The following is a 14,837-nucleotide window of genomic DNA, read 5'->3' on the forward strand; positions in this document are numbered from 1 at the left end:
TAAGAAACTCAAGCCTGCGTTAAGCGGGTATGTTTTCAGTATGGTTACCCGAATTGTGAATGTCAGTAATTTTGGCACCGAGATAGTTTATTTGATTGGGTCCCTGACTTTTGTTTCGTTAATGGTTCAGTTATATTACAATGGTCTTTTTTATTTCTTGCTCTCATGGACATAGTCCCCTCGCAATTGATTTTCCTGTCCCACTTTGTAAAACAGTCATGAATAGCTTTAAGTGACTCGTTTTAATAGCGTTTGGTCACTGGCACTTTTTACAGAGCAGAACAAAGCACCACGATCCACGAAGTACCTCGCATCAACGAGGCGGTGAACAGCCGTTCCAATATCAATAATATGAATAAAAATAACGCAGGTCTCAAAACGGATCCCTGTGGCACTCCAGATGATCCGGTCAATGTAGATGATAGGCTGCTAGATATTTAAAAAAATTTATTACCTGTAATGCAGGTATGCTTGTACCTACCTAATTACGTGAGGGTCAATACAAAGATTACTCATTTATTCAATTACTTTCACATTGCATACCCTGACGAAAGCTGTCGACAGGTCAATTACAATTTTATCAATTTGTAGGCCCCAGCTCCCGCATTTTTTTTTAACTCGCCGATAGCTGTAGGAGGAGTCAACCAACGGGTGGAGTGCCTTTCAGGCAATCGCGTGGCGTCTTCGCTTTCACTTTTTTTTTTTAGGTTTCCGTGAGTAAACAGATCCAGTCAGAGGTTGCGTAGCCGCAAGTTAAGCCGACGTAAATGAAAATACGCGTGGACTCCTTGCTTTCGCCGATCGCTATGTATCACTCCGCCAGTGGCAGAGCGGCAAGTTGCCACCGGACTGGCTGCAGGGTTGGTTGATTCCTCCTACCGTCAGTGGTGAGTTCAAAAAAAAAAGGCGGGAGCTGGGACGTTTAATACGATTTAAATTATGAAAATTGGCTCCACAGTACAATAATTCGAAGTTTTTAAGAATGGTCGGAACGTGTAGATCGAGTTCCCGCGGTAAAAAAGACGAGTTCAGATTCGTCTTTAGTGCACGTTTAAGAGCGCCGGGCGACCAAGTTCTGTCACTCATATAAAGTTCTGCGGGCACGTTTATTAGAAATGCATTTTCACCTGGATTTTAAGCTTTGTGACTTCTTGGCGAATAAGGATCTAAAAACTTATGTTTAAAAACAAATGTAGTTGTGCCTTTGGGCCTCTTTAGGCGTAACCGAAGTGGCGGAAAACCGCCAGTCCGTCTTAGCCGCAATCGACCAAACCAATCCGCTTAAAATTCTAATCATTCATCGAAAACACTGACAATTCAGCTCTAGCTGGTCGATGAACTGCACTACCATACTTCTAATGAATGAGGTGGTTAACTGCGCATTTATCACAGAAACTTGCCGCATCTCTGAGAGTCTGTGGCTAACCGAATACGCGATATAAAAGGGCGGCCGTTAGATTGACATTCAGATAGGCGAGCAGCAGCCCTGTTGTTCGCCTTTCTCTCACGATTAGTGCCTCCATCTGGGCGGGCGCGCGAAACCTGGTCCTAGCGCCATTAGAAAGCATAGCGTATGTCGCCAGCGCTACCGCTTATCACAACCACCAGATACCAGTGTGCATGGGCAGGTGGCACTCAATCAGCGGGTCCGCCCGCTGCTGGCCTGCACACGGTTGATCGGGGTGATGTGCGTTCGAGTAGGGGTCACCATAAGCGGCATATAGCATGATGGAACTTTATCTCCTCTCATCTGGGTATTGCAAACGCTCATGCCATGATCGGGCCGCCTTCGACGATTTCGCCCCGCTTTGCGAGTGGGCAACGCTCGATTTTCGCGTTGCTGGTGTTCACAGCGACGTTCACGAAGGCATGCGCCACGAGCCACGCAGCGCTCGTGCCACGAGTCACGCGGCAAGTGTCGCGGCTCGTGCTTGCCTCGTTGTGTGAACGGCTTCACTTTCCGCAGAAGACAACGGAGTTGGACCTCACCGCCCGCTAACTGCTGGCACGCAGTGCCGCTAGGAAAAATAACAGTGACATCAATGCCGAACAGTCGAAATAAGTGTGGCGTATGAGAATTTTCGATCTAGTTTTTCGAACCCCATCATTCCCTCTTGTGTAATAAAGCGTGTCCCGCAATCAAACGCGCGCTTTCGAATGCACCGCACAGCTAAACCGGTGAAATGTTCGAGGTCAAATTTCGTACAGAAGTGGCAATTGTTAGGCATAATTGTTTTATAACACATTACTTTAGGGTACTTGCCTGAATCAGTAAGACGAAGCCGAATATTCGCATATCGTCTGCGGCGACGACGAAACGAATCAGGCTGCTTTCTCAGCGATTGCACTGGTGGCGCCATCTCGTTCGTCGGCCGTGGAGATTCGGAAAAGGAAGTGGGGGAGTGTCTTGCGGGAGGTTTGATGATGCTGTACCACGAAAAGGAATACACTTAGTGCGAAACAGCTAAGAAAGGACGAGGATAGAACACAAGACAAGAAAGAGCGCTTCTGTCTTTTGTTGTGTCCATGTCGTTTCTTAGTTGTTTCGCGGTAAAAGTATTCCTTTTCCACGATGAACCAAGTCGACAAACAGAAAGTTTTATTATACATGAAATCCTTCAAAATTAGTGCAATTCTGGCCAAATTAAGCTTTTTGTGATCACTGATAAAGCATTTGCTGAAGACTCTTCAAACTTCCCGCATAAGGCCCCCGCCCTTCGCCTAATAACCGCTGTCGACCAACGAGATGGCGCCACCGGCGCAATTTCTGTGGGAACGGCCTGTTTCGTTTCGTAGTCGCCGCAAACGATGCGAATATTCGATTTTTTTTTGTGCAGGTTCAGGAAAGTACCAAAAGAAATATGGTTTAAAAAATTCTTCCTACAAAAAGCCATTTCTGTGCGAAATTTGAGCTCGAGCAATTCAGCGGTTTAGCTGTGAGGATCATTCTACAGTACGTGTCTAACTGCGGAACAGCCTATCCAAATAATCACGACACACTTTGCTTTAACGACGAGTCGAGAAGACCAAGAATTTTGGGCTAATAATGTCGCATAAATAAACTGAAGAAAAACACGCTGTGGGGGGGAAATTGCGACATTTTGATGCTTTGCGCCCCTTAACTTTTAAATGACCCGCCATGTTACCTTAATACGTAAGTATTATAACTCGCCAAAAGTCCACTGCAAATGTCTTCAAGGCTGTCCAGATTGGCTCCTCCTTAGCAGAGAAAAAAAATCCGAAGGGAGCCTTTTATAACCTAAAAGTTGTGGGAAAGGCCCGAAATTCCGCGCGCCAGACTTTTCAAAACTCTGCAGCTCAATCAATGTAGGGTCCTAGATTAAATCAATTATGTAGTTATTCAAATTTTTATTGGTCTTATTTTGTGAAATACTTAAAATTTTTTGCGTCTCAGGTAATTAAGATATATTTATTTTACCAGCAGGGTACATGTGAGAAAAACGCATCATTGTAAATTTAATTGTTCCATTGCTTGCTCTAAAGCTTTGCCCGTGTTTTTCCGCTCCCTAGTATAGTCTGAACGTACAAAAGGAAAGCAGTGAATTCTGACTTGCGCGCAGAGAACACTAAGAAGAAATGTCTGGAGAGACATAGACAGCGACAGTAGCACCAAGCGCTTTGGTGTTCCCGAAGGCGCCCACCGCAGAACAGCAAAGGAGATAAAAGCTTGTGAAAAGCAGAAAGCGTGCAAAAAGTCCTGCTAAATTCACCGTGGCACTCGGCGGGCATGAACAGCTAATTCTACGACACATTCTGATAATGGAGCAAGCTCTGTTCAGACTGATCAACCACCACAAGCATAACCTCGGGTTCACGCGCTACGAATCGAACCAAATCGTATGTGCATTCAACGCGGTTTAGGCAAACAGCAGCACCTACAGGAAATTGTAAAACATCGCAAAGCAAGGCTACACGCAGAGCCCGGTGTTAGGATAGCGTAGTCTGTAGTGGTCCATGGAACAAACCAGTGCCAGGGTTCTGTCTTACTAAAGTGTCTGTCATTCGAATAGGCTCACAAAGTTCCGCTAGATGTTTCTCAAGCAAACCTCGTGTGCGTTCATTGCAAGGATGAGCATTATGGCGATTATAAAGGTGCGCCTCATTTTGGTCCTACACTGTCCCATTTTGCCCCGCAGGGTGGGGCAAAACGAAATTTTGAATTTTCAAATTTCCCAACATTTTACTGTGTTCCTAATAAGCTGGAATTTTCATGTTTGGTGAGCGTCATGCCAAGATGGTAGGGAATAATTCGGCAGCAATTTGTTTTATACCTGTGAATAAACAACAATGGCTACGATTTCCAGATTTGTGTCGCGTTTTGCTCCCCCTAGCATGTTGTTTGCTATTTTCGGTGTGTTCTTTCACCTTTTATTTTGATTATAACAAACGAAGGCCTGTTTTAATTCAAGCACTAACACACCATTCTTCGCTTTTGGGGCAGGACGTTGGCTAACACGTTCAACGAGGTGTACATGATGCCGACATTCCACGGCGCCAGCTTCTTCTTCGGCTGCAGCGCACTCATCTTCGTTGAAAGCCACAAGGACATCAAAATGTCAGCGGTAAGGGCCCTTTTTCGCCGTACTCTGCCTTATTATATTCAAAGGGCAGAAAAAAAGAAAGCGTATTCCGTCATCTAGAGCATGGCTGAAGCCATGAAATGCCCGGTTTTGAGGACAATGGATTTATTTCTTTTTTTTTCTGAAACGTGATGGATCATGGCGCAGGAAGTCAGGGTTAATGTGCTCGTACTTCTCTTACGCGTGACCAGGAACACAATAAATTACACAGGTCACATACGAGATTGAAGAGATTTCCGGTCTTTTCGACGAATAGGACACATAACTGCACAGTTTGCTAACAGCGATTACGGGGCCACTGCCATTCGCCGCATATTGAAGGCGCGAGCTCCAATCAACATTTTCGATTTTGTACTGTTTGTTCAAAGCACGTAAAACACTCTCAATATGGCTGCCATTGAGTCGTTCATGAACATTTGGAGTTTCCTGGAACGCTACACTTGTATGAGCCTAGCGGAAATGCTTAGCTTGAATTCACTGTGTACAAATTAAATTGTCATCCCTAAGTACAGGTTGCCTTAAGAACAGTGCTGCCATATCAATCCCGCAACCTGTACATATACCCATTTCTTTTTCAGGCCCTTGACTAGCATTTCCAGGAACAGCCCGTTTAATACGTACACTGGTCTTCATAAAAATAACTGGCGCGCAACTTGCATCTTAAACGGTAATGTCGAATAAAGTTGTAAGTGCTGTAGGTAAAATGGGAGAGCAACGCACCTGACGCAGGCGAAAAGGCGACCCGCCACAGCCCTTTCAAAGCGTTTGCCAGCAGTGTCGCAGGCTTGCTTTGCAAATTAAGAAGTGTTTCAGGGAGCCCAACCACTCATTTTTAAAAAAAGAGCTTTTGAAGGCAAAAAAAATGGCTTTTTCGGCGAAGCAATATCACTGTCGGCGGACATCAGAAAACAGGTGAATCATGTTAACTAGGAAGCTGGTTAACTAAATTTAAATAGTTACCGTTTTGGCTATTGAAAATTCCAGATAGGCACCCGGTTTCAACACGAGATTTTTAGGGGACCATTAGCCCCATCTGATTTTAGAATTTCGAAAATTACGCTTGCCGCAAAGTCGTGCGCCTGCTCTGTACGCCCAGGGACCTCCACCGAATCGCGTCACTGTTCATTCGGCGCACGTGCCACGTGACCTTCTTAGTGCCGCCCGCGCTACCCGCGCTGCGCTGCTCGCCGCTGCTCACTTCTCTGGCAGAGGCAGGGGTGTGAAGGTCACGTGTAACGTGTGCCGCGGAGTGACGTTCACTGGTGGGCATCGCTTTGCGCTCAACGCGTGTGGGCGACTTTCGAATTGCGTGCGAAATAGCCACAATTTATTGAGCTACAGTGCAGAGGGCATGCGCGTTTCTAAAATTCTAAAAGCTTATATGGCTATTACTAGTGGCCAGCTACTGATCCTTAATTGCAACAAGGTGCCTATCTGCAATAGCTAAAAAATTGGCAGTGGCTTAGCTGTGGTTAAGCCTGGATATACAAGCGAACAGGTTAAGTTACGCTTGGTTTGACGTCATGGATGCCGCAGTTCGCGCACAATGCACAGGGAGCACTACGATGATGGTGGAGGCGTTCGGCCGTCCACACACTGCCTGTACGGAGGCGGAGGAGGAGACGCGCGTGTAGTGAATACGGTGCTGTCTTAGAAGGTTGCTTCAGAGACATGTACTGTGGTGTCCATTCCTTTCGGGTGTACACCAAGATATGAGAGACAGGCATTCTCTTTCCTTAAAATCAATTGTCATTTCATTTCATTTTCCTTAAGGCCCTTACGGCGCGGTTCGGGTATCCACTGAGATATGAGAGAGACAGGCGTCATTTCCTTTCCCTAAAACCAATTTTCTTTTCATTTTCCTTCCCTTGCTGCGCGGTTCGGGTGTCCACCGAGATATGAGAGTTTCCTGGCGCACTATTTGTCTTTTATTTATTTTTTTAATTTCTAATATTTTATTTCTTTCATTTCCTTTTTTATTCTCGTTTCAGTGCTTATTTTTATTTTTATTTTATTACGGAGTCGGCGGCCACCTGCGTTGCGCGTGACGTCGCTCGGTTTCGCGCATGCGCAGAATTGGCAAATCTGGCCTCGGGCTCAGGCGAAGCGCGGTGTTGACTACCTTAGTGAAGCTTTTCGCTTCAAAAGTTAACTATTCGAATTTACTTAGCCGGATTAGTGGTAAACATGATTCACCTATTTGCTGACGTCTGTCAAAATTGGCATTACTGTGGCGCAAAAGCTATATCTTTATTTGAAAAACCCTATTTTTAAAAATTTGTACCGGGCTTCCATGAAGAACCTGGTATATGAATGAATATAGGCACAGTTGCGGGCATAAGTGAAGCACGCTATTCCGTTCTAAGTGCAATCATCCCTTCCCTATTAGAAATTTTAAACATTGTTTCTACGTGAGAAAGCGCACTTATGTCCACTGCTAGCATGCGCATACCATAGCCGGCAGTTTCCATTAGGCAACTCAGAAATATTAGAAGCCAAAATAGTTCTCCATTTACTTTTCTGCGCACCTGTACATAATATAGAGAGAGAAACTAACGGGAAAGACAACGCATACACGAGCGTCGAGATTACGTCGGTCACCGTTCTGCGTAGTTTCTTTAATGCATCAGCTCCGGCACTGTGTAGCCGGCCTTCGCAGCATGCGGTGCTAAGCACGTGTTTCACACCTCACATTGCACGCCATTCAAGCCAGTTAAGGACAGCGTTTGGAAAGTGCTCTAAGTAATGCAAAGGCATATGTTACGCCTTCATTAAATCGCTACAGCTTATACCTTCAACCGCTTAAAAACCAATGAAGTCCTTTTTCGCTTTGCCGCGCTCACACAAGAGCGGCTGTGTTTCAGATGCAGATGGTCATTTTATTGACGTGGCGTTCGTGCAACATCTGACAAAAATTGATCCAATTTTATTCACACATTTCTTTATTCATACAATACCCGCATGCTACTAAGGAACTACAGCGTGGATCACAAATCATCGTGAACAATTCCGCAGTGTTGCGGTAAGCCGCATCTTCTGGTAACACGTTCCAGTCGCTACTGACTACTGGCAAGGGGGAAATATGCGTGTTTAAACAGATCTGTGCGGCGTCACTATTGACAAACCTTCAATTTGTGATCATTTCCAGAAGAAATGTAATGCGGTTGCTGCAAGTAATGTGAGACAAAAATTGATGTTTGATTGCTGAAAATGCCAAAAAACAATTTAAGTGTTAGATTTTTCTTGCATTCATTTCAAGCATACCAAGACTAATGAAGCGGTCTGTCCGGGCTTTTGCGATTTCATCCTGATCGGGCCAGCAGCTTCATGCTGGGCCGTGGACATTTATAAAATGCAATGGCGTTTACTAGTACCAACGCGGCACATGTGAACGATCACAGGTTGGCCAGGCGGTGATGTGGGTGGTGTGTGCGGCATGCGGATTGGTGAGCATCGTTTCGCGCTACCACTGGAACGGCGGTTTCACGTCCACTGGTCACTGGGTGGACATTGTGTTCACGTTCTTCGACCGCCTGCTCTGGTCAACTTTCTTGGGGTGCCTTGTCTTCGCCTGTGCCAACCGAACAGCAGGTAAGTCAGACAAGGGCTAGTCGCACATTACTCTGTAGAGAAGTATCATGCATGATGGTCAAGGTGCGCGTTCAACCAGCGCTGACTTTCTTTAGCAGTGCACTGGCCTGCTTGACGGTCAGTCGATGCCTCCATGCAGCTAAAGGGAGACAGTGTGAAAGCATGGCATATGATACTGGATGTGGGGTACCGAGAGTGCACACGGGCCATGAGAAACAGCGTAGCGGTCGGCTCCGCCTCAGTATCGACCACCCAGGGTCCGCCAACGCGTACTGAATCGCAGAGCACATTTCATATCTACAGAGTCGAAATATACTCGCCATGGGCCGCCGCGGTGGCTCAGTGGCTATGGTGCTCGGCTGCTGACCCAAAAGACGCGGGTTCGATCCCGGCCGCGGCGGCTGGAATTTCTTTGGAGGAGAAATTCTAGAGGCCCGTGTACTGTGCGATGTCAGTGCACGTTAAAGAACCCCAGGTGGTCGAAATTTCCGGAGCCCTTCACTACGGCGTCTCTCATAGCCTTAGTCGCTTTGGGACGTTAAACCCCCCCAAAACCAAAACCAAACCATACTCGCCATGGTCGGGATTCGACTCTGCAACCTTGGTCTCAGGAACCGAACTTCAAAGCCACTGCCCAAATCCGGCGGGTAGTACGCTACCGCTTCGAGCAAACAGTACTCCTGCCGACCGTTGTCTGGGTCGTCGTGCTACTGAGCACGAGGTTGCGAGATCAAGCATGGCCACATCGGCTGCATTTCGGCCAGGGTAAAAGGAAAAACCGCCCATGCATTAAGATTTCCTTACGTGTTCGAGAACCCCGCACTGTGAAAATAATCGGGAGCCCCTGGTATCTACCATGACGCGTTCATACTATTCCTTTCGCGAATAAAAAAATGCTAATAATTGTCGCTAAGGCAACTTGAAACAAAGAGATTACTTCTGTTTCGTTACGAAGCTCAACACTATAGCGGTTTGGAGAGCAGGGGAGAACATTGTTTGCGGGATAGAAATAAGCCCGCTGCGATAAGACGGCTGCGCAAGGCTGTCGTGCAGCGGGCTTATTTCCACCGACGTGGCTATTAACCAAAAGCTCAAATGACCACTTTGCCACAAGGGACAGCCAAACACTGCGAGGGATGTCAGGTTAGTTAGGAACGCCTGGCTTCTCAGAGCGGAATGTGTTCCGCTGCTTTGCTTGGCTATAGCTTTCCGAGAAGACGCCAACTCGACTTTCAGGGCTCGTACTGACACCCAGAGAATGAATAGAATTACGCCATTCACTCCGTAATTCGCCCAAAGGCATCGAGTTAGGCCGTGTTTAAGCGGAGATTCCTTCTAACCACCAGCCATAGATTAAAGTGCAGCCTATTCATTGCACTTAGTATCTATGTTTGCGTCATGGTTCACGATGCGCAGGCTGCTACAATTTACGCGTCAGCATTCAAAGTACAGTATTGTTGGCCCTATCAATCTGTCGTTATACGTGTGTGCACAAAAGAATGCGTCTCCGGCGAATGCGACCATTTAGCAGTGGTAAGGAGCAAAACACAGAGAGTAAATGCTTTTTTTTATAAAAGTCATAAATACACGTCATGAATGTCGCTGATCTCCCTCGAAAAGTTGTTCAGCGACAGCGTCTAATCAGACATACCTTGAAAATGCCCTTCATTATCAGTAAGACCAAAACACTCCTCAGACCCGTTGGAACTAGCATGTCCAACATTCCTTGATAAAAATCTTGAATATTGGAAAATTGTAAGGTACTGTTATAGAAATATTCAAGGTAATGGTCTATTCTTCCGATATGCAGGAAAACGTTCTTTTAAAGCTTTTACATTGCTCTCATGGGGCAGTTAAGACTGCCTTAGAAAATCAATGAGGAACGCTTTTAACGACCGTAAAAACGTTAACGGAAAAAAAGTGCAAGCCTGTGGGCGGGAGATATGCGAATATATTTATTGTTATAGTGAAATCTTACAATATATGAAAAAAATTGCGTTCATAAATTTTTACCTTTCAAAAATGCTTTCGTTCAAGATTGTTGGGTCTGATTAGTGCACAATAATTCAGACTCCCCGCGTAATGTACCCCGGCAACGACGAGTGGCATTCCCGTTTCGTGCACTTCATAAAGGAGCCAAACTTCTAGCACAAGAATGCACCGAAAGCATGAATGGCGGCTTCACCTAGAGGCCATGCACAAGCAGTTGCTCTCTTCTCTCTAATATCTGCGATTCCAATGCAGGCTTCGTGGGCCGGTTCTTCTCCTGGCGGGCGTTCGTTCCCCTGAGCCGGCTCTCATTCGGTGTCTACCTGGTGCACATGCCTCTGCTTATAGCCGGCTACGCCCTCACTCGAGAGAGGGTCTACTATTCACTGTTAGGCATGGTAAGATAATGGATTTTCTGCGTTTTGTGAGAAAAAAAATGGTTCATTCCTTTTTAGGGAAACACAGCGAAGTTGTTACCAAATGTCTTTTGCAGTGACAAATATTCACCGACCTCATCATACTCCCATTTCGATGCTCTAGCTCAATGCCATGTCTGTGCCTATGTCTTCCTTAGTGACTGTTCCGCTCTTTCCTTGCAAACAAATCATTCTCAAGTGAAGGTGAAGTGCAACTACCCAGAGATTCACATGTTCAAATCCCTAAAAGAGAGATTCAATGACTACGAGACTGCGACATGATGCGCTCTTTCACGCTTACTGTATAGTGTATAAGTGAATTGCGCAACAACTTAGACAGGACACAGAAATAAACACGTACAACAGTTCACCAGCGCTCGTGAACTGTTGTACGTGTTTCTTTCTGTGTCCTGTCTAAGTTGTTGCGCAATTTACTTATATACTATGCAGAACCAACTAGCCCGACAACACGCTCTTCTGGAATGCTTACTGTATGGGCTTGAAAAGCGCTAGCGCGCCTGCTCAGCCGTGCTCTCCAGCGGTTGCTGTAGAAACGGCTCAGACAGGGCCGCAGTATGGAAAAAAACTATGGCGCTCAAAGAAAACTGTCGACGTCACATGAATGCCCCCTGCAACCGAAGCAAATGTTGATAGCGCCGTTAAGGAAGTCAGGTTCAGGTGAAAGTAAAAAAAAAAAGATGTGACCAAAGCAAAACAAGACAACATTTGATTTTCGCGGTCAGCATTTAACCTTGTAACCGTTTGAAACATGCACTATCGTGAGCAAACGTGAGAGATCCCCCCCCCCCCCCCCCCCTTGTGTTCTGAACCTCGCCGCTCTGTATCGGGGTGCCACAAGGCGAAGCACTCCCGGTGTTAAGACTGGCGCATTGGGCCGGTTTTAACAGGCGTGCTTTGTCAGGTGGCGCACGCATGCACAGAGGCAAGGTTGAGAACACAAGGGGGGGGGGGGGGGTATATTACTTTTGCTGAAGTTAGCATGTAGATACGTTGCGTGTGTAAGGCTTTGAAGGAAAGTGTTTTTATTCTGCAAAAGAGTATTTTCGCGGTTTTTTAAATGTTGAGTTTATGGTGAACACAGCCTGAGGAAAACAAAATGGCCACATAAGCTAGCAGCCATAATTCATTCATAGCACCTGCTTACAATGCAAAGACAGCTTAAAATGACCTGTTGTTTGGCTAGTCGGTGCACGCATAATAAAAATATTCTTGTGAAAAGAGGGACTTGCAAGCACAGAAGACTGGGTACCTGTTCGCCACCCTCGATATCCGGTTTGACTTTCGGAATGGAAGCAAAGTGAACGTAGGCGCTTAGACTCTCAAATGAGAACAGTATGGTGGAAGCACTCGCTTGTGAAACTGCTGCCGTTTACGGAAATTAACAGGCTCATACACTGTCCCCTTAGTCTTTTTGTGCCAGAAAATTCTTCTGGAGTTATTGGAAGAATTCGCTTTTCGTGGTTTACCCAACAGCCCGTGCTTTTGATCCGTAACAGTTACCTCTCATTCATGCCACTCAGGTGTCGAACACGTTGACTGTCTTCATGTGGAGCTGCCTGCTTAGTCTCGGCCTGTTCCTTGTGTGCGAGTCGCCGACAAGCATATTTGAGAAGACGCTGCTGCTTCCCGGAAGAATTAAGCGCGAATCGGAGATTAAATGCGGCGGTCGGAAGGCTAGGAGAGCCGTGATCACCTACATCTGTCCACGACTTGTGGTGACACAGGACCAGACTACGCAGGCGAGCGCCATCCACCAGGACCAGTGGTGCCACCTCTGACGGACTCCTACGCTCATCGCGGCTTGGAACCACGCGCCCTGACAAACTACCCTCAGAGAAAGTCGGCAAGGAAAGCTTTGGACGCACCACCGGTTCTTCAAACACCATGATGAAGATGGTTCCACTACTCTTGGACCGAATTTGTGATCGGGAGACAATTGGTGCCGCGTGTCTATTGTGCAGTGACATTGCACAGCTTACGCGCCTAGTGGACATATCAGTGTAACATGCCACAACCACCTGCCTGTTAAGGACATACGTGACCCCAGCACCACGACAAACCTCACGCCATTGTGCATACATTCACGTGCAGTGCTGTAGCGAAGTGAGCGCGTGAAAAGTGAAGTATTTTCTTTGGCTCATTTTCGAGCTATTTCGAAGACATCTTTCTGAATGCTTGAGAACGTGAACACTTACAGCGTAGGTTCGTTTGCCACCTTCCAATCGCTTACGACCGCGCTCGTATTTTCATGCAACGAACACTGCTTTCATTATGTAAAGGCGCTCAACGTTGCTCGAGCTGGACTTAGTGGTTGTGAACTCGCGTGCAGTGCTGTTGTGTTGGGAGGTTTTTTACAGAGATTACCTCTGGATCATCTTTGCGCTGAATATTCTCTAAAATACTCGCGAAATAAGGTGTCATGCCTCTATCTCACTTCTGCTAAGAAAGCTTCAGCACATAACTAGTAGGGAGTAACAGAAGCTGCTTCACAGAGACATGAAGCGGTTCTGGCTAAATGGGAAAAAAAGCAGATTACCGGCTTCACTTATAAGTGAGTACTTCTGCTAGGAGCACAAATATTTTGATAATTATCACTTCATATTCAAATTAGGGGCTAGCCCGTAGTTTTAACACCTCCCAATTTACTGTTTCTGTATTGCGAGAGGCCATGCCAAGCAAATTTTATAAAACCATCCTTGTACATGGTTACAAAGTAGTATTCTCAGCATATCGATGCTTTTGAGAAGATCGTGGAAGCTTATATTAAGGCTTTTCTGTAAGTGTGATGTGAACACACTGCTTAAAGCTTGGGCACAAAACAAACACGGACTTCATATACTTCACCAGACAGCTTCGTTTTGTGTTCCTGCCGAATAATGCTTACATGGTGTTCTCCAGAATAATTTCCCCTCCCCTTTCGCAGGCAGCAACCACTGCGAACTTGATGTTATAGCATCGGAAGCCAGATTCCAACTGTAATTAACCGGGCAGGTATCTGCACTTCTAAGCAATGAGCGCGAAGGCTTAATTGAAGCCAAATATAATATCGGCCTCGGGGTTTTCAGACGATAAATGCCGGCAATGAAAAGTCTCGAATGCACTTTTAATGTAAACGTGAATCATAAATCTTCAGCAAAAACTATTCATTCGGGATCGCTATAATCATATTTGTATATTGTATTTTAAGAACACATCAATTCATAATCAGCGATTCAGTGCCACACCATCACAATTCTACAAGTTTGACTCTACATATACACGACGCACTCTCTTGTGTTTACCATAATACATAATTTACCAACACGACTAGGACAAAATAAATTATTGTTGTTAAAAAGGAAAAGAATTGTGTGCTGCATGTTTATTTTCAGTTACTTTTGCCAATTCAAAACGCCTGAACTTAAAAAAGATCACAAAAATGACAAGAAAGGCTGTAGTGCAGCATTGACTAAGTTGAATGCAACTTCGTTTGGAATGCTCTGAACGAGCCACATTGCCAAACCAATGTGACTTCAGCATCTAACGTTGCGTAATGTGTTGAGGAGACAGGGGAATGGAAAAGAGAGGCTCGTTAGGGAAGCCATCAGCTTTAGGGAAGCTTTAGGGAAGCCAACATCCACCGAAACCAAGAAGCATATAGGGAATGTTTTTGTTCTTTTAAGTTTTTCTGTTTATGAAGAGGAGATTAATGGTGGAATTGCTTTATCGCTGAGCTGCGGCGGCGACTGTCTAATCTTCTGCTTTCGGGGGAATTTATTTTGCGTGTAATCTAATCTTGGGAGTGTTCACCGGCGCCACCCTCATCCATAGCGGCAGACGGAGTATGCCATGTATCAACGCGAGTGTGATGTGGAACGTGATCGAACGGTAAGGGTGGAAGCTGTGCGAGAACGCTCTGCGAGTAGCTGCGCGAGAAGCTGTGGATCAAACAAGGGATGAGAATCAGGGGCTCTTTATGACATACATTTCGTGGAAAGCTACAGCCACTGTAATGTGGCTATCTAACACAATGCTCCACCCTCCTCGGAATACTCACGGTATAACCTAATTTCCCGCTGTCTGTCCGTCTCACGCCATTCCTTTACTTTATTACAACATTATATGCCTTTAACTGGCCTAGTCGCACTTTGGTCCAGAACTTGCACTCTGGACAGCACAGCTTCAGGGCTACCGCGTGCGTACGGCAAGGCGCTATGTTATGCTGGGAATTTCATGAAAG

At 45.9% G+C, this 14,837-nt stretch overlaps 1 protein-coding gene across 1 annotated transcript in view; it reads left to right on the forward strand.

Annotated features, from left to right (window-relative positions):
- Nucleotides 1–12,396, forward strand: part of LOC149356304 (nose resistant to fluoxetine protein 6-like) — a 38,315-nt gene extending 25,919 nt beyond the window's left edge. The window contains exons 12-15 of the mRNA XM_089577765.1: nucleotides 4,463–4,583; nucleotides 8,003–8,192; nucleotides 10,437–10,579; nucleotides 12,139–12,396. Of these exons, the coding sequence (XP_089433891.1) occupies nucleotides 4,463–4,583; nucleotides 8,003–8,192; nucleotides 10,437–10,579; nucleotides 12,139–12,396 (712 nt within the window). The remainder of the gene's footprint in view (nucleotides 1–4,462; nucleotides 4,584–8,002; nucleotides 8,193–10,436; nucleotides 10,580–12,138) is intronic.
- Nucleotides 12,397–14,837: the final 2,441 nt, after the last annotated feature.

Source organism: Amblyomma mixtum, chromosome 3, assembly GCF_055824585.1.
Source record: "Amblyomma mixtum isolate Tamu chromosome 3, ASM5582458v1, whole genome shotgun sequence".
Lineage (NCBI taxonomy): Eukaryota > Metazoa > Arthropoda > Arachnida > Ixodida > Ixodidae > Amblyomma > Amblyomma mixtum.